General features: G+C 42.2%; 2 protein-coding genes across 5 annotated transcripts in view; both read right to left on the bottom strand.

Annotated features, from left to right (window-relative positions):
• The window catches only part of SKIP (Shal K[+] channel interacting protein), a 162,091-nt gene that overhangs the window by 66,590 nt on the left and 68,825 nt on the right, over positions 1-26,676 (bottom strand). Inside the window, exon 5 of one of the 4 annotated variants that reach the window (XM_070996795.1) lies at positions 3,552-3,635. The exons of the other annotated variants lie outside the window; for them this stretch is intronic. Coding sequence (XP_070852896.1) covers positions 3,567-3,635 — 69 coding nt within the window. The 3' untranslated portion in view covers positions 3,552-3,566. Of the gene's footprint in view, positions 1-3,551; positions 3,636-26,676 lie in introns of those variants that run through there. 4 annotated transcript variants of the gene reach the window in all.
• On the bottom strand, positions 5,660-11,213 carry Gld2 (GLD2 poly(A) polymerase). Its single transcript, XM_036817050.3, has 3 exons — positions 8,282-11,213; positions 7,721-7,984; positions 5,660-7,661 (listed from the first exon to the last, which is right to left on the bottom strand). The coding sequence occupies exons 1-3, from the start codon at positions 11,015-11,017 to the stop codon at positions 6,480-6,482; spliced, it is 4,182 nt and encodes a 1,393-aa protein (XP_036672945.3). The 5' UTR covers positions 11,018-11,213; the 3' UTR covers positions 5,660-6,479.

The following is a 26,676-nucleotide window of genomic DNA, read 5'->3' as shown; positions in this document are numbered from 1 at the left end:
AGAGTATATTCGCTCACCCACTCTAACTGCATTCTGCACTGGCAAAAGGTATTAAAAAAAAAAAGAAGAAAAAAAACGCCATCCAGGGTATAAAGAATGAGTGAGAAAAATTATTATTTCACATTTAGCACGTAACGCACATAAATCCTTTTAAATAAACGTTTGGCACGTTTTTTGTAATATTCCTCGCAGCGCGGACTGCAACGTTGTCCAGCTACGGCGAAAAGGACACAGGATGCAGGACGAAGGACGCAGTACAGCAGGTAGGAGTCTGAGTCCAGGCAGACACTTAAGCCTTATCCTGGCAAGCGAGACTCGTTCTTTTTTTAATTTCTTTCTCTTACCAACGGGATGAAGGGAAAAATGTTTAAATGTCTCAAAGAGCCGAAGGGTTAAATACTCTCTAAGAAGATCTTGAAAATAAGGCAAGCAATAGGGTCTTTATTTTATAATATAAGTATTAAAAGATTCCCAAAGAATAAATTATGTTAAACAAAAAACCCTAGGATCCTCATTAAAAGCCTTGTTTTGACCACCAACTGTTTGAGTATTTCCCCAGCTCCTTAACATATTCACAATACCCTCTAGTTAAGGCCACAAATTACTTAAAACAGCAGCGGGGTGTGAGACAAAGGAGCTGCTAAAGGGACAGGATAGAACAGCAGCCAGCAAGGATTATGGCATCATTCACCATGGCGCATGCAAATGGGCACTGAAATTAATCACGACGAGGAGCTCCGAGGAGCTGACAGTCGGAAGGCAGCGCCATGACCACCGGCATCCGTAAGTTGCTTTTTAATTGATCGGATTCGCGAGGACAACTCCTTGGAGTTGCACAAACCTCCTTTCCTGCTACTAATTGCAGACACTTTTGGCTGGGCTCCCCAAGAACATTCATCATTTTGGAATAACTATAACACAAAAATTCATAATCGAGCCAAGACGTTTGTGGTGTGGTGTGGTGCCAAATGCAAATGATATGCCAGGCAGACGGGCCAAAGTTATCTTCTGCATTGCAGATAGAGCGAACATCCGTTCGAGTCCTGTGACTTTACTTCACTTTTCCGAGATCCTAACGACTGACACGTGAGAAGTTTTTAACACGTACACGAAGAGGCCAGAGAAATTTACGAGTTGCTGCTGCTGCTTCTCCTACTTGATGATTTATTTTACCCAAGTATGAATTTCCCTGAAGCCGCCTTGTTTTTCTTATTATTTTTTTGTTACTTTTTTTTACATTTTGCTTTAAATTTTATCACTCTCTCCCAGTCTGTGGCTGTCTGAAGGTGCCACACAGGTAGCACGCGATAAGACTGGCCGCCGCCACACTCGAAAGCGGAAAACCGCAGGAGGAAAATCCTTTGGAGTGGAGAGGTGGAGAGGAGTGGAAAATAAAACTGAAAGCCGGGCACAAGAAGGAAATGCAAAAAATGACACGAAATCGTTAAGCGACAACCAGCAACTTCGACTTGAACTCCGCCGCAGAGCTGACACTTGCAACTCCACCAGGCCACCTCATTTCCCATTTCCCCAGTTCATTTCAGGCCCCCTACCTCTCCGAATTTTTTCCCTAGCGGCTCCTCGACTAACAAGCGTGCCCAGGCAACGGAAATACTTGCCCCCGTTCGCGGCAAGTGTTGTGGCGATAAGCAGTGCCACGCCTACTCAACCTCAGTGCCCCCCGCCCACCGAAAAGTGCGACCCCTTTTTACTTGGCTCGCACTTGAAACGATATGCAAATGTGCATGTGGCAACCCTCGGGGGCCAGGTAAACAAGCGACCCTCGCCAAAACTCTTTTCGTAACTCTTCAACATTCCCAAAAAGAAATAAGAAACAATTTATGTAACGAACTACAGTGTCAGTCAAAGTAATAGCACAACTATTGGGCAACTAGTTTAAAATTAATACAGAAAACTAAGCAACATTTTTGTTTCAGAGTTTGTTTGTTTCAGATTTCAGGAATATTTAAAATATGATTTTATATTATGACATTATAAAAAAAGTGTGGATTAATGTTTTTAACAAAGCGTTAAAGTAATTTTAGAGTTCAATGCTTATATTCTTTTTTAAGACCTACTAATGTTTGGATTAATGTTCTTAACAAAGCGTTAAAGTAATTTTAGAGTTCAATGCTTAAAAACTCGCTTTTTATATGTATTTATATATTTTTAAAATCATTTTTATGAATTTGCTTTAACAAAAACAGAGCCTTGCAGTTCACAATCCCAGTTACATTTTCTCACCCGCAACTGTGCAAAAAGAAATCCTTATCGATAGATTGTTAGGGGGAAATCGATGACAGCGATACGACAGGGATATGGATTGCAGCTAGATATATTCGGGCAGATATGGATATGGACACGGATGATGAAGGGCTGTGCTCTGCATGAATTTCAATTTTCATATAAACAAAAAATGCGGGTAATTTGTGTGTGCGTGGATTTTTGCGATCGATTTTGTTTCCATCGGTTGTCACTCTTGTCACACAAAGGCAACTCTGGCATGCGTGTGCCCCGTCTCGCTCTAACCCCTTTTGCACTCTTCCCTCTCTTTTCCGCACACTCATGGTTTTTCAGAATTTTCCAGCCTGAGGAGGCAGGACATGCAGCTTTTTCTGCGGTTGATTTTAAATTGTCTGCCCAGAATTCGCCGAAAAAAAACGAACGAAAAAAGAAGAAAAACCCGTCATATGAAAAATGCATAATAAATGAGCTTGATTGCCGAATCGGCGGAAAAGGCGGTGGCGATGGGCGTGGCAGCGACAGTTCAAACACGCCTTAAAGCCTTATTGTAAGGCAACTTTCCGCGGCTTTTACATTGATTGATTTTTGTTCGTTGTTGTTTCTTTACCAAATTGTTATTGCCAAGGCGTTTAACTATCCGAGGGGCGTGGCTATTACAGAAATTGAGTTGTTTTAAATGCAATGGGGCGGAAACTGAAGAAAACAAACTCTAAATAAGCCATAAAACTAGTGGAAGAACTTTTAATGTCATATGTCTTAACATTTTTATTATGGTAGATCGTAAAACAAAGTTGCCCAAATGATAAGTTCTAAGTGGATAAAAAAAACAACTATACTTTTAAAATTTATATCTGTTATGCGTCATTGTACTATAACAATTTTTAAATTTATTATTTTTTTTGTTGAGTTTTTAGATTCTATTCATAGCGTGTGGAGAGTACATACAATCAAGTGCTGGCAAACAAATATAATTGTTTGTTTTGGGCACGAAAATCATGTCCACAATATGACGACGCAGGATTTTAAATATTTAATGCATTTCTAATTGTGCGGGAATGCACACACATGTGAGCAATTCGCCCACACTAATCTACATTGTATTATGCACGGCATTTATCACAAAGTTGAAATGATTTATTGTTTTCAAATTTAAATTCAGCTCTCTGTCTCTGAATTATGCTAAGTGCTTTGGCATTAGGCAAACCAAAACATGGCTCTACGACAAAAAAAAAAGAGAAAACAGAAAACAGTAAAACAAATGCATTAAATTGCATTTAAAACTAATTAAAATTGTAGACAAGCACTTACGCTAACATTATTTATTATTGCTTTTGTTGCTGCCTGATGCTGCTTTTGTGGTGTGTTAAAAAGGTTTGTCGTAATGAGCTTACCTGCAATTAAAAGAACAAATAGAGAGTATAATTTAGTAAGCTGTTTTTGAAAAACTAAAATGGCATTAAGGGCATTTAAAGTTCATTAAAATTAAGCGAGAGGGCTGGAAGGCAAAAGAGCCATCCCCCTCAACTCAATCAGAAGCCACTCAACCTTGGACTCACACATTCCCCATGCACTCATTCATTTATTCATCCATTCGTTCAGTTGTTCACTCTCTTATTCTACGGTTCTGCAGTTGTCCACCTGCCTCAGGTAATTTGTTGCTCAGTGACCAACGGGGAAACAAAGGCCCAGAGACATTGAAACGCAATCCCATGTCGGGTTCTTCTGTGTTAGCTGCATCTTTTCCAAACCAATCCAAACCCTTTTTGTCTCTGTGCGTCCATAAAAAAAAAGAGCAGAGGAAAATTGAAATGACATCGAATGAAAATTCCCGTACGTGTCCCAAACAATATAAAAGCCAAGACCGAAAACCCAATCCCAATCCCAATCCAGATCCCGAGATCCATGGGGAGTAATCGCTCTTGCTCCAGCCCAGAAAAAGACAAAAAAAGGAAAATCTCTCATGTGGGAGGGACAAAAAGGCAGAAAAAAAATGTGAAAAAGAAAAGTGTCCAAGTAATCGAGCAACTTCAATTTGCTGGCTCTGGTGGAAAAATGAAAATTGTCAGGCAGAGTTTTCACCCGCTATTCCCTATCCCCTTTAGCCCCCCTTTATGATTCCATTTAGCGCCTGGCACGCCAATTACAATGACAATGAATAATTATTCAAGACCAAAGACCAAATCCCGGACAGGAATTTTAATGCAGCAGCTGCTGCTCTCTATTTTTCCCTCAATTTTCGCCCCCCTCCTGCCATTTTACAAATTTTTCCCGTCCGTGCAAAATTTTAATGAAGTTCATCTCTAGCATTCCAGCGAACAGCGCCCTTTGTTGTGCAAATTGTCTTAGCCCTGGATTGGGGGTATATAATTCCAATTTCGAATGCAAATGCATTACCATTAACAAAAGACATTAATTACTTGGGAGAATGAAAAATGGTTGAGGGACGACAACGACGACTTGGCTGCACCGTTTAATTGCCAAACATTTTTGCACATATGCACAAATTAGTGTGACAATTGTTCGGCTGCGTTAATGATGATGATGATTATGGAGCGTTGCTGCCATTTGATATTGCATTACAGCCAAACCATCCGCATATAGTCAGCCAGCCAGCCAACCAACCACCCACCCAATTGCAATCCAAAATCCCAAACCAAATCCCGTTGACAATTTTCGCCATTAGGTGGGCGACGACAGGAACCATCGGCATTATATCAATTACCCAACGACAGGATACCCCACACCCAAGCAACCCCCAAAAACACACGGCCATCGATTGTGAACCTTCTGAAATCGAGCATTGCAATTGATGAAATAATTTGCTGCACTGACATTTTTGGTTGCCATCGATACCGAACCGAAACAGATGCAGATGCAGATGCACAGAGAGATGGTAACAGAGTTTTGGATGGTTGGATGGTAAATGGAAAATGCCTGGACCTGTCGACACGCCCCCCCTTTCAAACAGAATGGCTTTGTCCATCAGCTACCACCATTCAGCCATCCTCTATCCAATCCTCTACTATCCAAGCCTCTATTGCGTAACAGCTGCATCAATGATTTGATTTGATTTCCTTAGATAATTGCCAAACTGAAACATGTGCGAGAATTTCGGCCATCCGGAGAGTGTGTGCCTGTCCCAAGGGTGATATTCGATGATGACGGCAACCACTAAGAATTAATAAGGGCGGAATATCAAATTGAGCATCCTAAATAATTTCATTCGCATATAGTTCGAGACCCCAGGAGAGTCCAAGTGTTGAAATGAAGGCATTCATGGGATCTGGGATCAGATTCCGATTTTAATGGCCTGATGATGGATGATTTCATTGGGTTGATTTATGCACACATGTATTGAAATTCAGAGTTGTGTGGAAAACACGGCTACTTAAACACCTCCCACAAATTCCTAATGTTATTTGGTTTAGGATTTTATATTTTATAATTTTTTTTTGGCGCTATCATCAGGTAAATTCAAGTTCTTGGTTGAGTTTGCCACCCTACCGTTTAACTCGTAAGCTTTTTTGTGAAGATTGGCGCGGTTTTTAAATTTTACACTGTTTTGTTATAAATTGTATAGTTTTTTTGTGGTACATTTTATTCATTTTAAGTTTTTTTTTGTTTTTAGGTGTTTTATGTTTATCATTATTATGATTTATGTGACCTACAAACCCTATGCCTCCTGTATAAAAAGTAGGAATTGTAAAAATGTATGATTCCCTACTTTATATAAAATTTGATTTTATATTTTTTTTTTTTACATTTTTGAATTTTGTTTATTTTTTTCGGATTTTTAATTATTATTTTCCAGGCTTTGATTTTTTTTTTAGCAATTATCTTGCTGTGAAGCTTGTGAAAACGAGTTTAGTCGTTGAGGTACGCAAACACTTGAAACTGTTTCTTGCATTTTTGCATATTTTAGTGTTTTTTTTGCGACCGACTTTGCGTTGAGATAGATGTGTCGTTATTTATTTGGTCATTTCACAGATAGTGAATCGAAATTATCTAATTTCCTACTATGCATATATAATTATCCAACGTCAAATTTAAATCGGTTTTAAAAGCGTCCGGCAACTACTACAAAAAACTTCCGTTTACAACCTTGCAATTTTTTTTTACATCCCGATTAGCGTAGGAATATAAAAGTATTTCTTTTCTTTTAGATGGTGTAAGTGTGTGTGGTATGTATTTTTGGGTTTTGGTTTCTTTATATGGTGATATTTTTTTTTTTTTTTCTAAGCAAGTGGTGGCTCGGTGGCCACAGAGTCCTCTTTGGAGACCTTGTTTTTTTTGGCAGCACTTTCGCTGCTCGTATCATAGTTTTTGTAGCTGCTGGCTAAGGGATCTGGTTTTCTATTGATATCACTCCAGATGGCTGTGGTTGCTTTGTCCACCATAAGTTTTGAAGGTCTCGGGGAGGTCATTTTGCTATTGGATCTGGAAGAGCCTCTATTCGCCACCAAATGATGGTGCTGACTCTCGTAGAATTCATTCTCCGAATCCATCGAGGGCTGTTGCATCAGGATTGTGGGTCCGTCGTAGCCCTCGAATATGGAATTAAGATTCCTCGTCGACTCCAGCCTCCGATAGCTGGCCATAAAGATGGCCCTGATGCGCTCAAAGGTGTCCGAATCATACACCGATCTGGCTGTATTCGTCTGATCGAAGGGTTCTTCGATGCACAGCTCGTTCCATTGGTGTATATCGTTTTTGGGTGCCGTTGCGGCGCGACAAATCTCGATGGGTAGAACTCCACCCACCCTTATAGAGATGGCATACTTTCCGTACTCAAACATGCTGTAGTAGTGCAGGAAACTCAGCATCAGCTCACCCAGAGATTGGGTGTTTTCCGACTGAAAGGGAGCAATCACCTCGTTCATGTCCACATATCCAAAATCACTGGGATGAAGAAGTCCAAACTTATCCGGATATAGCTTGTGCAGACATGGCAGCACTGGGGGATTTACTCCGACCTGCAGAAAATGAATGACCATCAGCATGAGGGAATAGCTCGATATGGTCATGTTTTTGGCATTGTTGATATTGTGATATTGGGCCCACTGTTTCACAGTCAAGGCCATCGGACGAACTCGCCACTCCAGCTGGGAATAGCAATACAGGAGATGGGTGTTCCTGATCCCAACGGAGTTATTAAAGTTGATGTCCACCTCCACTTTGTGACGCCGGTCAGTGAATCGAAGTATGGGCACCCGGGCCTCGATTAGATTAAAGTCCTGGAACATATTCGTGCGGCTCAGCAGATCCTTCATCAATTGCAGATGATATACGGCCTCCATGCGGGGATCAATGTTCGGATTTGTGCAGGCCAGCATGCAAATATCCATGTCCGAGCACTTGGAACCAAAATATGATATAGTAGAGCCCACCAGATAAAGGCCATATCTTGGATAGCTCGTCTGCAGATTGGTAGATAATCTATTTTAGCTTTTTATTACAAAAACCCGACTAAACTTACCATGGCCACTGTGTAAATGGAACGCCACAGTCGCATCTTGGTCTTGTAAACGTGACTTGTCTGCTGGGCCCCAAGGAACTTCCTCCAGATGGAAATGGATAGGGGCTCCCATTTGTTCCTGTTGGCCAAGATTTTCGGAGGTCTTTTCATTTCCACCAACTTGGCTCGGAGCAAAAAGCGATCCGCTGGCGTATAACCAAAGAATTCACGCCAATAGCGATTGTGAATAACCAAGGGAAGTTCTTCTTCAATGATTTCTTCTGGCTTTGGGATTTAGGATTGGGATTAGGTAATAAATTAGGATAGGGACAGATGATACAATTTTTATCGGTGACCAAATGTTTAAGGAACTGTAGTTTCGAAATTTAGTAACTAATGGAACTACTTAGGATTATACAACTTTACAAAATCTCCTCAAATCCATAACGAATAAGATTTTATTTTATAAAATAAGTTATTAAAATCTTATACAAATTTTGTCATATAAAAATAAACCATTAAACAATTGGACACACGAAAAAAAAAGAATTCAGTTCCTGGAAAGGATGGCAGTTAACCTACCGTTATGCTCTTAACCTTAGCGGAACTAGGAGCCATTGCACTTTTGCTGGAGCAGGCGGATGGACTGCAGGAGAGATTGGAGGCCACAGAGATGTTGTCGGGCTCTTCGGTTATCTCCTTCAAGTGGCTCTTTCCAGCATCATAGACATCCTTCTGATCCGGGTCCAGTTTGTAGACCAAGTCATCTGTAGGCTGACTTAACATATCCCCGCAACAGCTCATCCCTCTGGGACTGAAAGTGGGATGCATGTGGCTCCTGTAACCGTTGATCAGTCCAGTTTGTTGCGACTTCCTCTCCAGCTCCCTGAGATGATGCATATCGCCGTAGGGCACCAGATTTGGGCCACTGAGATCGGGCTCTTGTGCCCCAGTGGCCAAGGCTAAACAACTGACCATAATATCCCGCACCACCGACTCCACGGAGGCTTCACTGAGATCACTCTCGGTCCCATCGCTCTCCACACTAGGAGCCAAACTGGCAAAGGAGCGGCCATCATCGCCATCGACCTCGGAACTCGGATGCGATAGCAGACACGAGTGGGCGTCCAGTTCGGAGGTGTCCTGCTTGAAATTGAGCGGCTCCAGGTCGGAGGAGAAGCCGCCATTGGCTGGATCCAGACCCAAGTCAGCATATTCCTGGCGCTGATCAAAGTCCGAGTCCAGCGGCTGCTCGCCCTCCGAGGTGGCGCTGCTGGCCGTGACCGTGGCTGCTCCTCCTCCTCCTACTGCTCCTGCTCCTCCTCCTCCTCCAGAAGATCCTGCTCCTGCTCCTCCTGGCATAGGTACTCCACTCCCTGCTACACCTCCTGCTGCTGCTGCTCCTCCTCCTGATGCTGCTCCCAAAACTGGTGATCCGGATGGATAAACCATATAGTGACCAGGTTGGTAGACATAAGTATCCATATGTCGGGATTGATAGTATCGTGATTGCTGTCGATTGGCAGTGTGTCCTTGATAGGCATTTCCTCCCTGGAACTTGGAAGTCCTACGTCCGCCGCTTTGTGGTCGTTGTGGCGGTTGGTAGTTGTTACTCATTGGAGCTGCTGTGGTTTGAGGTTTCTGCTCAGCTGGCGCATTGGCATTGTAGCGCATCCGGTTCTTATAAATGCGATTGGATTGTTTGCTGGGCGATATCGAGGTACTGGAACTGGTGGGATGCCTGTCCAGTTGGGACTTCGAGGAAGAATTGGACAGGGAGCCGGACGAGTGGGAAGTCTGCTGCTCTTTGCCCACCGAATTCTTGCCGCCTTTTTTGGAACTGTGACGATTTCTGGAAAAGTTGTGGGTTGAAGATCCCTGATTGCTGCGATTGTTGGCCGAAATCGCTGGCTCATTGGAGCTGGTTGCTACTGTTGCTGGAGTAGCTGCTGTGGCCACTGCGGTGGTGGTTCCTGTTCCTCCAGCTGCCGTAGCTCCTCCGGCTGCTGCAGCTCCTCCAGCTGTTATTGCTCCTCCAGCAGCTACAGTTCCTCCGCTTTGATAACTACGTGGATTTGCCACAAAAGGTGTTTTGTATCGAGGTCCGCCACCCATTCCTCCAGTGATGCTGTTGTAGTAGGTCTTGGAATCCCTGTGGTATACAGTTGAACCCGGGGTAGTGGCCACTCCCTGTCGTCCCGATCCCAAGCGATCGCGGTGTGCACCTGGTCTTCCGTAACGCCATGGGTTGCTCACCTGAGGAGTATTCGCCAAGCTGGGAGGGGCTTCCTCAGTAGCTTCTCCTGGAGCCGCCGGTTGGGCCAACAAATGTGGCTGTTGGGTGGTCACATGGCGACTGGTCCTCGAAATTCCAGGCACCGTTGCGTGTAATCCCGCCGTGGCCTGATTGTAGTAACCCGGATAGATAATCCTCTGACCATATGGATGCTCAAAGCCCACCGGCATCATGGGTATTCCAAATTGCGAGGAATAAGCCTGATTATAGGGATAATTCCGATCAAACTGCCAGACGGCATTCTCCGTGTGCCACAGACGTCGCTGGGGTCCAGTTGGCAGGTATCCCTGGTAAATGAACTGGGCAGCTGGTATCCCGCCCGCTGCACTGGCTGGTAAGGAACCGGATGAAACAGATCCTGTCACTCCCTCTGCTCCTGATCCTGCGGAGGAACTCGCCGTTGTCAGTGTGGTGGTTGTTGCAGCTCCTGCTGCTGTTCCTGCCCCAGGAGCTCCTGTTAGACCCACTGCTCCGGCATAACGAATTCCCGATGCACTGCAGCCAGCGGAACGTGGTGTTGGCACGCCCATGGTGGACAGTAAAGGCATGTGGGTGGTTAGTAGCGGTGCCGTGGTTCTCAAAGTCCTTGGCGTTATGGAAGAAGGCGTGGGTATATTCAGGGTCACACCAGCCATGCCACTGCCAATCCCGTAGAGAAACTCCATGGAGTACTTGTAGCCTCCCGGTGGTCGGGGACAGGTGTGCACCACTGTGGTTTTGCGTTGCCTTCTTGGTTTCGGGATACTGACCTCTAATGGTGGTTCAAGGCCTTCTGCCTCATTCCTTCCAGATTCTTCGATTACCAAAATTGGAGCTGGTTCTATTAATCCTGCTCCACCTTCTCCAGCCGTTGGTGTGGTCTTCGTTGTGGTAATGGTGTTCATGGGGTTGTTGGTGGTTATGGTGGTTGTTGCCGGAGACGCTGTGGTGTTTGTGGTGTTGCTAGTGGTCGTCGTTGTTGCTGCTGCTGCTGCCGTGGCACTCGAGGATGCCGCTGCTGCCATTGCCAGGGCAGTGGACATTTCTACCGATACGGCCTAATCACGATCCAAACGACATATATCTATATATTGGGCGTACGCAAACGCAGATTGCTAAAGAATATGTTGTGTGTCCGGTACCTTAATCTGTCACTCCTAGTAAGCAAAGAGTTGACAGCAAACTGAACGCCAAGCGAATGGGTATTCGATTTTTGGGGATCTGGGGTGGGGGAAATGGGGCTCTAGAAATAGCCAATCGAAGGATTATTATATAAAAAGTGACTGGAAAATGTATACCTTAAAGTGCCGATCTTAAGGGCTTCATTATGTCTTTAGCTGATCGCCCCAGTTTCGTTAATGATTTTATCTTGTTTTATAACTGCCCTAGTGTCCAGATTTCTTCCACAATTTGTACAGAAATTTTACACAATTTTCACTAGGGTTAATCACGACACACACAAGTAAAAAAATTTTGACTGTCATGTGTGTAAGTTCGATGGCATTCTGGCCCACAGTGTTGGTAAGTGATCCATCGATTGTTCTTTAGTGTTGGGCAAAAAATAAAAAGCAAGTGGCGCTCAAATTGAACACTTTCACTTCAAAGGATTTTGTACTTGGTCTCTGGGTTTTAAGGATTCACACTCTCTTTTTCCGGGTGGCAATCCTTTCAACTTTCTCCACTCACCACTTGAGCTAAATTTCCTCTGACGCATTGACTAAAACAAAGGAGGCTTTTGCAAAAAGCTGACACATTTTTTTTTTTCGAAACAAGGAGAAAATAAAAGCAGAAAATCTGCGCCATCCACTCAACATAGTTCCATTCACAGTCGGCTCAGACTCCATTTTCTCCCTACGCTTCCTTTGTCTCCGCATTACGTTTACAATTTGATTTGCTTATGTAAATTATGAAGATTGCCCACAAAAAGCAACCGCAGCGCCAAGGATTCAAAAATTCAATTCGATTTGCCCGGCTCAGCCCAAAAAATGCAACCGAAAAAAAAGAGAAGAAATTGCGTTCTTCTGTAATTTGAAACAAATCAAATTTATTACCCCAGACGCAGCGGCGCCATTGGCAATTTTCAGATGCGGCCAGATGCGGTGAGCATATGAAATGAGCCATGGGCAGGGGGCGGGTAGGGCGGTACAGGGGAAGCGGGTTGGAATTGGTTTAGTCTACGTGCATATTCAGATACCGGGCCCCGAACGCTCACATATTCTAATTAGATTTATAACGCAACAATAACTGTGCTCGTCCTCCCATTATATCCCCCTTCCACGGCCAGATTTTCAAATTTAAAAGTTTTCATGAATTATGGTCAGGGCACAGGACAAAGGGGTTCGGCAGATGCACTTGAAAAAGGTTTTTATAGTTCCATAAAAACATTTGTTAGAAATATAAATATGTTTCGATATAAACACAATTTTAATGTAGTATGTTCTATATTTACAGTTTTATAATATAGGATACTCCAGTTTCGTTGAGAACTTAATACTTATGGTATAATGCATTTTATATTAGCATTAAAAAAATATTAAACCCTCTAAAATTCAATTTTAAGATAATAAAAGATTGGTATTTTAAACTGATATAAAACAAGTATGTCAGTTCTGTAAAAAAAACATTTGCAGTAAAATGAATTTTAAAACCAACGTTTTAAATGGTCAAAACATTGTAGAACACTTTATAGTATTTTTTCAAAGTGCATCTAGTCAAGTATAAAGATAAACCAACAAAGATAGGTCTCTCCGCCATAATACTTTACGTGGAAATCGGTTGAGTCATGCCGTATTAGTGGACTAGACCCCTCCGCCTCGTAAACCCACTGGTTCTACCATCCTCCTCATTTAATGCTGTGTGACGCGTGTTACAGATTTTCGATTTAGCACACACCCAGAGACATTTTTTTGGAATCTCCCCTTGCTGAACTAAAAATTAGCCCCGAAACAGAAATGGCCAGAAAAAAGGAAGAAAGTTTCATATTACATGCAAGCAATTTGGCAAATAAACTGTCAGCAGCACTGAGGGATATAGAATAAGAAAAAAAGTGGGAGGCGTGTACTGTATATATATAGTATGGTATGCAATGAAGATGCTTGGGCCAGCCATCGATTGAGGGCCTGAATAATTCACAGAGAGCCAAGGAAAATGCCGTGGCCCGTGTCCCCGGGGGAAAACGGAGGATAAATAAGGCAGTGGCCAGGGGTGGAGAATTCTGAATGCTGCGTGGGTCTCCGGGGTTGGACTCTCACATTACCAACCCACCCAAAAATACCTATTTCTTTTCCCGACTTTTTTTTTTTTGGCTTTGTAAAAATCCTACGCATTGACTTTTTATTTTGCCCAAATCCATTTCGTTATGCTAAAGACAATAAAGCGTGACAGGTAATTAGATTTAACTAATTTCGGTTTCACTTTTTATTGCCAATCAGTGATGTAACGAATTCTTGGGCCTTTTTTTTTTGCTTGCCATTTTGGTTAATAATTTTATTAGTGTTTCCCTTGTCAAAGTGGCGGAGTTGACAGCCGAATGCCGCATTGCAACACTGCCGCCGTATAAATTTTTGTATCTGTGGACTCTCGCGGACTGTCCCTTTATCGGGATGTGTGTGCGAAAAGCAAATAATTAATAATTCATGCAACACGATTGACAGTGCGCCCCAGTTGAACTCGTTGCCCCGGCCGCCACTGGTTGGTCCTTTTATTTTTTTTTTTTTTTTTACTTTACTGTAGTACTGGTTGGGCCTCCTTTTTATTTGTGGCACGCTCATAAATTTACAATTACACATGCCAGAGTGGAGCCCGGCGGTGTTGCCTCCTTTTGCGTTGTTTTTAATTTAATAAATTAATAAAACGGCAAACGTGACAACACTGGCAACACTGGCATCAAAGTGGCAAAGTGTTGCCATTTGCATTTTTAATGCACTTTACCCTGCAACTCGGCGCGTAAAAATAATTATCAACTGAATCGACGATGAGTTGGTGAAAAACCGAGTGAGACAGACAGCGTTCCAATTGCAGTGAAATTTTTAATTGAATTTTCTCAACATGCGTGTCAACTCTGACACTCTTGTCAAAAGCAGCACCGCGACTGTCTATTTCAGCTCAAATATTCACAAATTCAATTTCACTTTCAATTGCAGTTAATTGCCGGCCCCCAAGCTACAGAAAAAAAATGAAATGAAGAGTAGAGAAGGAAAACCAAATTTAAACTCCAGCACGGACAATTTATAAGTGCGGCGAAGGGAAAATTGTACTTTTCCTTTTGGCACACTTTGACACACAATGCCGAATCCCCCAGTTCTCCGGCTCCTCGGACACTCACTCACTCACCTGCTCCCTGCAGTTAACCCCAATTACGGGCACAAAGACCCAGCCCCAGACAGACGGCCAGACTGGTAGACAGACAGCCAACTAGTAGCACTGGCAGTAGTTAAAATATTTAAGCCACAACACAGCGAGGAGAAAAATGTAAGTAAGATGGAATGCTGCCGCAGGCATTAAAATAATAAGGATAAGGAAGCGGTTGTTAACCACGAAACCGCTCAAAAATGAATGAATGAATGCCGGGCAACAGGAGCTGCTGCTGCTGCTCCTGGAGTCGCGTGCTCCATTCTCCGGGCCAAAAAAGAGTGGAGTTGACTGGAGTGTGACTCCTCGGCTCGTTCGGACTTTGTTCATTATGCGTTTCCTGTTTGCATAAGACCGAAAAAGGAACAAACCCCCCATAGTAATTGTTCTCCGCCACTGCGGCTGGCAGCCAGCGATGATTCCACCTCCTCCTGGTTGTTCCTGCCCCATTGTGCCCGGCGTTAAATTTCGAAAGTTTGCCCTGCCCTCCTGCCAACTGCCTTCTTTTCGAGCCTTAAGGCTATTTGACAAAATGAGAAAACGGAGCGACACGGAAAAAAAGTGAAAATTGCATTGCTGCGCGACAGGAAATAGGCGAGCGTTTTCATTTTCCACTTTTTCCTCACTTTTAATTATGCAGCGAGCTAGATTTCAGTAAACATTGGAGCGGATTGGTTTGCTATATACTCGTACAATATTTAGCAAATGGAATTGAACAAACAAAAAGTTATATTATAAAACAACATTGAGTATTCGGCATACCAAATAAATATTATAGTTCAAGATTGGAAATATTGTAATAATAGAGATGGCTTGGAAAAGAAAATAACAGCATTTATTAAATGGATTGTTGATATATATATTATATAAAAATAATAGTTTAAGATTGCAAATATTGTAATAATAGTGATGGCATAGAAAAGAAAATAACAGCATTTATTAAATGCCTTGTTGAGATAAGAAATATGTATTAATTTAACACCCCGTAATTACTCTTCAATCAAAAAAAAAATTCTTTGTAATAGATCTCATGGGGAATGATCTATTTTTTTAATTTTAACAGATTTATCAATAACAAATTGTCATTTATAAAACATTTTATCCAATTTTACTTTCAAATTTTCAATGAATTTCCCAATGTTTTTCCCTCCAAAGGGCATTACTCAATGCCACCTGGCTTACGACTCCACTTTAGTCATTTGTCCAGCCCCCCAAACTAAACGTATCCGTAGTATTCGGGCACTAATGAATTCACCTTACCGAAAACTGTGCCACATTTGCCTGATTAGCTTCTCAGCTGTTGTTTCTCGTGAAGTTAATGCAATCCAAAGCCCCCATTCCGATCCACCCACAGGTCCACAGGCCCACTGACATCCAACTTACGACCCACTTACACAGAACCAACGGGTCTCGACAATGAAATATATTTTTAATCAAGCCAAATCGAATTCAAAGCAATACACCGGTGCCTCATTATTTAGGCAAATGTTTGGCCATTAACTACACACAAAACGCCCAAGAGTCCGAGTATTGGAGAGTGGTGACGATGATGACCCTCCCCCTCTGGGGGCCCCGAAAAATTACAACCGAAAACAAATTGACAAATGTTGCCACTTAATGTGCCGGGAATAAAATGTTAAACAATTTCGTGTTGCGTTTTTCGTATGCCAAAAATATACAAACTAATTAATAAGAGGATAATATCGGGGGAGGATCGAAGAGGACCGAAATTGAGGGCCCATGGGGAATTGAATTTAGTGAGTGAGTGAGTGAGTGAGTGACTGCCACACTGTTGGATTTTATTTGATTTTGTAAAAATTTAATTTCAACCCGGAATTCTTTCTGGGGCGGCAATTTTTCAACGCTGTCTTCGCTGCGGAGTGACTGACTCGCCGTGACTTCCTTCAGCTTGCCAAGGGAATTTTGCATTTTGTTTGAATTATTGCCTTCATTAAGATTGCGTTGTTGATTTGCCCAGCCCCTCTGCGTTTTTATACTTTTTCTTCTGTATTTTCCTGTGAGCGACAGCGTGACGCCACCTCCATCCATCCCCATTTTGCGTATTTCCCAGAGTTTCTCCCTTTGTTACACCTAGACCTGATCCAGACTTCTTTCTTTTTTGGTTGGTTTGTGGGCCTCCCCGCTGCCCAATTATTTCGACTGTGACTGCGACTGTTACACATCTTGAATGTTGTGACTCTGCACTTGACAATAAATTATATTCAGCGAACTGGGGGGCTTGTATTTTTAGCTTAATTGTGAATGAAGTTGATCTGCCTCCTCGTCATGTGCCGACATGTGCCCACTCCCCCAGTTTCTGGGTGATTTTTTTTTTTGAGGATTTCAGTTCTGCCTACGCGTGTGTAATTGTGCGAAATTCATTCATATGGAAAATTTGCCAGACTGTAACCGCTGAAGTCATAATTATGCGAATATTTTTCCCCTCTTCGCAAAGTCGGAAATGGCTTGTTCTCGCCGAGCATTTGATTGGCATTGTGAGAGGCCATCAAGGAAAGTGCTTTATTACTTTGGGTACTTCACAAATTTTGGTTAATTAGGGATCATGTTTTACTTTATATAATATATCACTGTATATAGTATTTTATCTTACATAATATTTTACTATATATCTGAACTCCTTCGATTCTTCCAAGAAAATAGATTAAGTTCTTAAGGTTTACTGGCATTTTCTTCATCTATTTCTTCCCTTTAGCAATTGTCTAAGCAAGGCATTACACATTTTGCTAAGCTGCTTAGGAAATAGTTCCTTTACCAGAACTTGGCCAGAACAAACCAGCCAAAGCATTCAAGCCAGAGGAAGGCAACAACCAACAAAGCTGCCATTAAACCACTCATAACCCAGATACTTTAAGAGGGTGGTGGTGGTGGTGAGGAGAAAAACAATAAGTACAAATGGCATGGCTATGTTGAAATGGAAGGAAAAGCGGGGAAAAGCAGGCAGCTTGTTGGCCGGTACTTATGCCAAATGCGTTTGCGATTTGTGTCAATAAACGCAGCGCTGAGGAAAAAGCAGGAAAAAGCAAACTCCAGTGGCAGAGGCAACTCGAGGAGCGAAAGAAATTTCTATTATCTGTGCAAAGTGTGCGCGAAATTGAAAATTGCAGGCTGTCGTCGTCCTTCGAGCAGGAGGAGCGCTCTAAATTTTCATAGCCATGCCAGTTGATAAACCTTAATATGACATTATGGCAAGAGCGGAGCTTTCGGCTTGTGCCACAGTATTTTGTGAAATTGCAATAGGGTTCGGGGTTTGGGTTTGGGTTCGAGAGTTCGCGGGAAATCCCCTCGGCGGTGCGGTTCGGTGCATTCCGGCGATATTGCAACAGGGAATTGTTGTGTGTGTACATAGACAACAAACATGGCAACAAGTTTACAAACACATTGCGGTTCCGCGCAAAAGTCAATTACCATTTTAACTGACAGTCCTCGAAGCTGCTGTTACTATAGCCATAGCGATAGATACTATATATCCTTCATAGCCATAGCGATATATCTATATGCCAAACTTAACGTGCAGCAAACCATTCGATGGGCACAGGAGCCAGCATTTCAGTCAATCAGTCGGTAATCGATTTTGTCTGGGCGGCACCGAAATCGAACTCGTTCGGCACTGAGAGAAATCTTTGAAAAGATATCTAAGATGTTATTATTCAAATAATTTGGCTTTCCAAATATTTTAAAAATGGTTTTAACGACAAAACCCATAAATCCCCTACTAAGTGTCTAAAAGTATGCAATAATATATTTTGAGTGACGAATATCATTATATTCGTTATGCGCAGCATACTTTTAGACACCTTTTTATATAATTTCAGACCACTAGCATTTTAGGTGGAGATATCAGTAGGGTTTCCTCATAAAAGAAACCATACTAAATATTTCTAAAGACAATACATGTATATACCATAAGATACAAAATTACATATTATTATCATATGACAGATTAGAGATTGTATAACAATAACTTAACAGTTCTTATGTGATATGTTATAAATTTTATAACAATCACTTAATAGTTCTTTAAAAAAGTACAATTCCTATGGTTAGTTTCTCCCAGTTTAGTTCAGGTTTGCGTTCAGGGTCTGGTTCTGGTTCGGGGTTCGGGGTTTTGGTCTGTTGCTTGAGGTTAACAAATATGCGTCGACTGCTCCCGCTGCTTTTTACGCACAATTTTCCTTTGGCAAAAGTTGGCGCTCGGTGGCTGGCGCGTTTGTCGAAATTGAATGTAAATATTTATTTTTATTTGCATCTGGCAACTGACTGCATGCAGGCAAGTGTGTGTGTGTGTGTGCGTTAGTATCTGTATCTTGTTTGCCACTCGACATAATTAGACGATGTCTGCGAATCGATTCGAATAGCTACGCTCATTCCATTCCATCTGCGGTCTCCGATTGCAAATGATTGCAAACCCGTCATAGATTTACAATATTTACCCATGCAAATTGCCTTGAGCCACAGACTTGGACGGTGCGGGGCTATGGGGATGGAAATTACGGGGCGTCAACCTTAAGCCGGGCATTCATAATTGAATTTTCATGTTTGCCACACTGCCATTACTATTGCTGCAGCATTTATGAGTTGGGAAATTCTAAAAAGCCAGAATTATATATTTAACGATATGTGTGAGCGAGTGTTTTGGAAAAAAAAAACTAACAGCAACAACAACAACAAACGGGGCAGACACGCAATGTTGGGCAGGTCCTGCAAAAGGGTCCTTAACTGCCCCGTTTGCTTGTTTTAATAACATAATTGAAAAGTGCTCTGAGCAAGGTAAATGGAATGCAGACGGCAGTTGGCAGCTGGCTTTGATTACAGGGGGTGGCTTTAGGGGCCCAAAGGATATACCTAGAAATATCGTATTGTATATGTATATATGGTACTACCCCTATTCCGTATTCCTTATCCTTTAGCTGGGGTGTTGGTAATGGTGTCGATCGCGTGTCGTGGCGCCTTGTTAACAGGCGTTTGTCCTCTGTTTAAAAGGTTGAGGTTTATTAGCGTGAATCAATAGGCACGAGAATGGAAAAAAAAACGCAGAACTGGCCCGTAATTAACTGCAATTTGACTCGCGATATTGATTCCATCAGCTATGTCCTGCATTCCTTGATATTTAATTCCCATCTTCCTAATCGAATCCCTGTGTCCTGCTGTGTGTCCTGTATTCTGCTGAACTTCTCCAGTTGAATAATGAGCATTCCTGGAGGGCTATCTGGCGGAAAATTGAAACTAGTTTGCATAGCATTGGAAGCATTTTAATTTGAATTTCTTTCCAGCAAGTGATCAGCCATGGACAAGGCGATTTTTCCCCACCCGCATTTCTCCCTAATGGCAGTTGCTGGCAACATTAAGGATAATTGTTGTAGTTAGCATGTACTCTGGCATTTATAATGTGCTTCATTTCATTTCCCTGCCGCTCGTAGTTTTTCCGCTGCATTCTCCATTCTCCATTTTGAAATACTTGGCTCGTTCTTCGCTCTGCTTTGCATATTTCCCTCTATCGCTAATGATAAAAATGTTGATTATGCATTTCGTTTTTTTTTTATTACTTTTGGCTCTTTGGTGTTGATTGCGGTTGATTACGTTGGCTTAAAGGGAAATGGGGGAAATGCCTTTCAACCACGATAAGCGAGGGTGAGGTGTGAATGTAAAGCTTTTCACGGAGGTGATAAGTTCTCGAGAACCAAAGTGACAAGAATTAAATTCTTTTAAAATGCGTCGATAGCTTAATTAATTACCCCACACGATTCCCTAGAATCTCTCGAGAATACCCTTCAAACTCCACTCTTATTGATAGACTCAAAGATCAAACGAAACATTCATCAACATGCCATCATCATCACTCTCCGACAGCATTTCGAAAACCATTCCATTAGCTAACCCTCTCATCTTTTCGACCCATTCACTAATTACAGTCAGCAGTCAGTATGCCACGGCTAATTGCCAAAATGCGAGTGCACAGTAAGAACTTATTAGGCCCAAAACTCCGCGGGTTCGAATTCGGATTGCGATTGCCATTGCCATTGCCTTCCATATCATAATTTCCAATGCCAACATTGCAAGTCAGTGCCGGCAGTTTGTCGATGGATGGATGAGATAGATAGATAGACATGGAAGCCGACAGAAGAGCAGAGGACGTTGGACGGACCCAAACAAATTGACGTGCCGACACATCGACTAATGGACATGACTATGACTGCCACTACAAGGGGAAATCCCTACTCGAAAAAACAAATTGTAAGGTCGCTTCGCGCTCGAAAATGATAGACAAATGCCAAATGGAAAATGGGGAAAATTCGCGCGCTGCAAAGTGAACGAAAATTGCTCGCTTTATGGTAAAAATTGCATAAATAAATCATGTTCTAATATTGCACTTGCCCTTGCAACAATCTGTCAGAATGGGGGAGTGCAGCACCCACAGGAAGCGGATGAGGATGCGGATGCGGATGGGCATGAGGATGGGTCCTGCCGGTGCAGACAATGGATCCACAGATCCTATAGCAGACGGACAATGGAACAGGAAGGGGATACGGGGATACCACTAGGAAGTACGAGTTGCACCAGTATGGCAATGTCAAACCGTGGCGTGAATGAGTGCGCACAAAATGGCGTTTAAGGCCATAAACAGCAAACGAGTAGGCGGAGTCAAAAAGGAAGGGTTTTTTGGGGGAAGTAGTAAGAGGTTGGGTTTAGACGACCATGGCAAACCAATCGATGCCAGGCCATAGATAGTGCCGAGTCATCTACTCCCGACCATTCGTCCTTCTGTACTTGACAGCGCCCCACTTGCTGACCAGGCCTGCAAACCGATACCAGAACCCGAAACAGGGACCTAGACCTCAACCTGGTCTCCAACAAAAGTTTACACTACAAGAAAAAACCTTAAAAATGTATACAAGAAATAAAATAAATTAAACAATCTTCCCCTGAAAATTGCATTTAAAAATATATTAACTAGTTCTTTTGGATTTAGGATATTTTATAACCCTTAAGTATTTTAATAAAAAGAAAGAACTACTACTACTACTTTCATGCGCTAACTTTTCTTGATACTTCTAACATTTCCACTTGAGTTCTGAAAATTTTCGAAATATTTAAATTTCTAATTTTTTCCAGTGCACTTGTTCGAGTATCCATGTCGGTGTCTAGCGCTTGTCTGACAAACTGAATCGCCTGTCTGTTTTGGCGCTTAATTCGTCACTAAATGAGATTTTTTTCGTTTACGGTTCGGTATTTTTTGTTGCAATTCGCTCGTTTTTGGCCATTGTTGTGCGCCATCGAAATTGCTATTTTGGTAGCCGAACGAGCGAGTTCCTGCCTGCCTGCCAGTCTGCCTGGTGCTCCTGTTTCTGTTCTATTCTGTTCCTGTGGCTTTGGCATCGCCAGAGTGGCTAGAATGGCCCAAAATGTTTGGTGGTGCAGAGGGTTTTTGGTGGATGGTGGATGGTGGATGAGTGGGTAGAGGATGGTGGATGGTGGATGAGTGGAGTGAGGATGGTGGATGGTGGATATCGCCTGGCGCCGACAGTTGCAGCCACTTTGCAATAACACAGCGTGAAATTGCAACGCCAAATCGAATCAGTCCGCACGGGAAATTCGATTTTTTGCTCGCCGTGTGCGAGTGCGAGGATGCAATGTGCCACTGATGATGCTCTTCGGCCCAGGTCCTCTATTTTGGTTGGGATCTCTCGTCTTTATAGCACCACCGTGTGGCTACTAGTCTTTTGCGGGCAATCAGACAGCAACAAATGCCAGACGGAAGTCGAAATGGAATCGGAGTCGCAGTTGGAAGACAAAAAAAATAGAACCAATGCAATTTAGAGGCAAACGATTTTCGGTCAAAAACACTGTTGCTGGAGGCGAGCTAAATAAAAACAAATAAGCAGATATCTCTTTTATTAGATAGATTAATTTTTCACTTTGCAAATATTAATCACCATTGTTAAGGGTTTTTTTTTAAATTTTACAATTATATTCAACATCTTGGTAATGCTCAGACATTTATTAATTTATCCTCCATTTTTTTTTCCAGCCATCCTTCAACTATCCATCAGATGCAGAGAGTGAAATAAAATTACAAAATGTGTTGAATGCTCGTCGTAGCATTCTTTTGTAGCATTTTTGCATGCCACCCACTCAGACAGACCAACCTCCATTTTCCATTCCCATTTCCCGCCGCCATTGTGACATAAATTGCTTATTTATTGTTTAAAATGGTTTCTGGCTGCTAAACGACATTTTCAGCGCTGCTGGCCATTGTTGGAGTGCGATGGCTAAAAACAGGTGCCAAAATACACGTGTTCGAGTATCTCTTCATCCGTGTATTGCTCTTGTTAAGCAGATTTCTAGATTTGTGTGTGATGTGGGTATGGTGGCATCGTCATTGTTCTATTCAAACTATAAAATTTCGGATTGGAAATTCGCCGTCTGCCATCTGGCTTTTGGTGGCGCAGGAAACAATTCGAGGGAAATGCCAAAAATTGATGCTTGATGAAGCAGTAAATTAATTTGGACATTTTTCGATCCATTCAACTTGACACATGTATGCTGCCAACTGAGGTGTGCTCTGAAATTTCCACCAAATGGTTATTCATTTGCATATTTAGGCGCTAATGTCTCAAACAAATGTGAGTTTTAGCTATACATTTGTGGATAAATCCATACATTTTGGTTAAAGCCCAGTTATTTATTATTATTTTCAAATTTGATTTCCATAAATTCCTCCATCGCCTCATTGGGTGTCAAATGCTACTCCACTTTGACAGCTTGCAAAAATAAAACTTTGCATATGCAAATTAAATGAAATTGTCCCCACACGACACGAATTGAGAAGGAACCGTTAAGATCATGTCCCCTTAGCCAGGGGATCATCCAATTTTGGCCAACTCCAGAGACGGCTTTGCCAATCAAGAGGAGCGCAACTGCAACTCCAAGAGGCAAACTGCATAACGATATGCAAAATATGCAACACAGATGCCATATCGGCTGTCAGTCGTCGGAGGCGAAAGTCGGAGTTGATTTAAGTCGAGTTGAAGACGAGAGGAGAGATCCAAGAAACGCCAAAGAAAACAACTCCTGTGGCAGCCTCCTGTCGCTTTGCGCCCAATTACGCCTTCAAATTGAGTGATAAATGTCTCGGCGATGGCACATAAATAAACTTGAGTTAAATTTATTACACAACCCACACAAAGACTTCATAAAAATGCAAACTAAATGAACTATTAAAGGAGGCGGCATCAGTCGGCGGCGAACATGAGAAAACCCCCCAGCAGCAGCAACTGCTGAAACGGAAAACAAACAAACAAATGAAGAGGGCCAAGACGAAAAGCGCTCACTCTGAAGACAATTGAATTGCATTGGCATTGGCATTGGCCAGCCAAACAAACAAAACAAACAAGGGGAACACCAAACGGATCGGAACGGAACTGAACCAAACCGAACTCAACTAAAACTGGACTCTTCTTGGTGTGAGAAAAAATGCAAATAAATGCGCAAATAAAATGTGCAATCAACTTGGAGATGGCGACGGGCGAACGGCGAACGGCTAAGTGTGAATGTTGCGCATGCGCAGAGAAACTCTGGCCATCAGAGGGTTAAAGGGGGGGGCCGGAATCCCAGCCAAGTGCGCATCAATTAGGCCGCCAGGAACGGCAGCACGAACTGCAAAAGCTGAAAGACTGACCAAAAGATAAAGCAATGCCACAGGAACCCCCCAACTTCCAAAGTTGCAAGTTCCCATCTTCAAGCTCCAGAACACCGAACAGCAGAACAGCAGAAGCAGCCCCACAAATGAATAAAACGTTTAGATAAACAAATACAGAAGAATGCTGAAATGCTGTTAAAAGCTACAAAATGAAGTGGCCGTTGGCGGCAATGCAATGTTTACACTGCGAAATTAAAACGAGCCTTAATTAGCAGACCAAAACGAAGGGAAATCGTCTAGGGAAGTTCACTTTCATGGGTCATTATGTGGCCCTAGAAGTATATTACAAACCTAAAATATATTCTTAAATATTTGATACAGATTTATATATATTTAAATATTTTTAATGTATAGCTACACTTAAAAATGTGTCAGTACAACAGGTTCTAAAGTTTAATATAAATTGTTTTAAAAAACCTATTTAAAAAATCTTTATAATTCCAAACATTTAATTTTTACCTTAATAAAGTTATGTTTTTTGAAATATAAATGAACCCTCTCGAATCCTTCAATAAGATATCAGTTATCCCAGGATATTCCAGTTCGTAATCCTCAACCTTTATATTTGTTCTTAGTGTACCAGTATTGGAACAGAGATTGGAATTGGAAACTGGGTTTGGGATTGGTACTGGGTATTCGTATTGGGATTGAGCCTGCTTTCGTTTCGATTTGGTACCGCTGCCCCGCCCCCTTCTTCCCGCTGCCCACAATTTCAATGAACATGCGCGCACACAGTTGAAGAGCAAACAAATTTATTACGCGCCATTTGAACAGCGCATAAATTTTAACCCATGTGCAGAGGAATGGGTTAAGGAGTCTAAAAGGGGTGACGGGACGTCTCCAGCCAAGTCACGGCTGACCAAGATTAACATACTCCGGCGATCCAAAGACGGTGGGGGGCTCTCGTCCAACTGAGAAAGAGACGGAAGCATGGGGAGCGAAAGAGACCGGTAATCGATCGACGACGGTTGCGTGCAACTTGCAGCGTGCGTGATTTACAAACAGCGCCACATTTGGCAAACATTTACGGGGCCGCGAAACTTGTCTCGATGGAAACTACGTAAAACGATTTAAGGCTGAACACGACCAATTTGTGGATAGTCGTTGGGTTTGGGTATGGGTTTTGGGCCTGGACCCTTTAGATAGGGACAGAGAGAGAGAGATGGGGTATGGGGACCCCCGCTGATGGGGCACTGCGATGCTGTGTGCCACACATTTCTCATTTCGGGGATTTATGTGCGGCCCCGAACAATCGATTGTTGATTTTTCTGAATCGAAACTCACACAGCGAAAAATAAACCCCATTACCATATTAATGTTTTTCATCTTTGTTGTTTACTTTTAATGTAATCAGTTGAATCTGCCCTCATATCAATATCAAATATTTACATATTTAGTGGGTAGTGTGAAGCATTAAAATTTATAAACCCATGTTGAGGTCTCAAATGGTCTGATATGTTTCAAAAAATATTTGGCTTATCATTTGCATTTTATATTTTCCCACCATATTAAAACCTTATGAAATCTAAAGCAACTGTTTTGAAGTTCACACTATACTTCTTTATATAATAATTCCCAATATTTAGACAAACTATTTTTTCTCTCTGCAGTTTTCACCTCGCCCACCTTCGGGTAATTCAATAGCTTTAAGGGCAACTAATTTCCAATTTCGTGAAATTAATATAAAGAGTTAGTTGGCAGATTGAATTTCCAATGAATTTTGCTGTCCACAAAGTCATTTACAGTTTTCCAAGCTTTTTTTTTTGGGTTTTGTAGCGGAAGATTGAGAGCTGCGGGACCTCACACTTGAAAAAAACATGCAACGCTGTGACATTTCGATTTATTTTTATTGATTCTCGAGGGGAAGTGAGAAGGGGTCGGTATATGTAGGGATGGGGATAAAAAGGTTGGAGGTGCCGAGGTGGCGATGCTCTGAAATGCAAGTCAGGCGCCGATGGCACGCAAGTGATCATCACACCTTGATAAAGAGGAAGAGTAGGAGGAAGGGCCACAGGGCTACCCCATCTCAATCCCCAACAGGAACCCAATGAGGACCCCAACCTCAAAACGTATCGAATTTTTATTGAAATGCAGCCAAGTGCAGCTGTATGGGTGCGTATCTATATCCCCATCTCAACGTGTGTGCGTGTTATCTGTGAACTGCCCGTGCATTTGTTACTTTTATGCTTGATTTATTGACTTTATTTTATGGCCGCTTGATTGGACACTAAATGAGTTTTTAAACTCCCTACGTAGCGGGGCGGGTCTTATCAATTTTTGATTCCCCCTTTTTTTTCTCCCCCGGATTTTATTTGTACGCGAGTTGGAGAAGTCGGTTGGTATTTTCGGTGGAAGTTGAAGTCACTTACGTTTTACATTTAACCCACGTTTCGATTTTAATGTCTGACAAAACGTTTCGATATGGCCTGAAGAAGGTTGTACTTTTTTGGTTGGCTTTAACAACTTACCTGAAATGAAATAAGGAGAGAAGAGAAATGTTAATTAAATTGTGTGTTTTTTTCCGAGTATCTGTAATTGCAGTTAAAACAAAAAAAAAAGAGCTTTAGGGGCTACAAATGAGGTTCATTTGATTGTCCAGCTATCAATCAAAGTTAAGTGCTTGGATGAGAAAGT

Source organism: Drosophila suzukii, chromosome 3 (assembly GCF_043229965.1).
Source record: "Drosophila suzukii chromosome 3, CBGP_Dsuzu_IsoJpt1.0, whole genome shotgun sequence".
NCBI lineage: Eukaryota > Metazoa > Arthropoda > Insecta > Diptera > Drosophilidae > Drosophila > Drosophila suzukii.
Note: the sequence above shows the minus strand (reverse complement) of the source record. Positions and strands in the feature narration are given on the sequence as shown.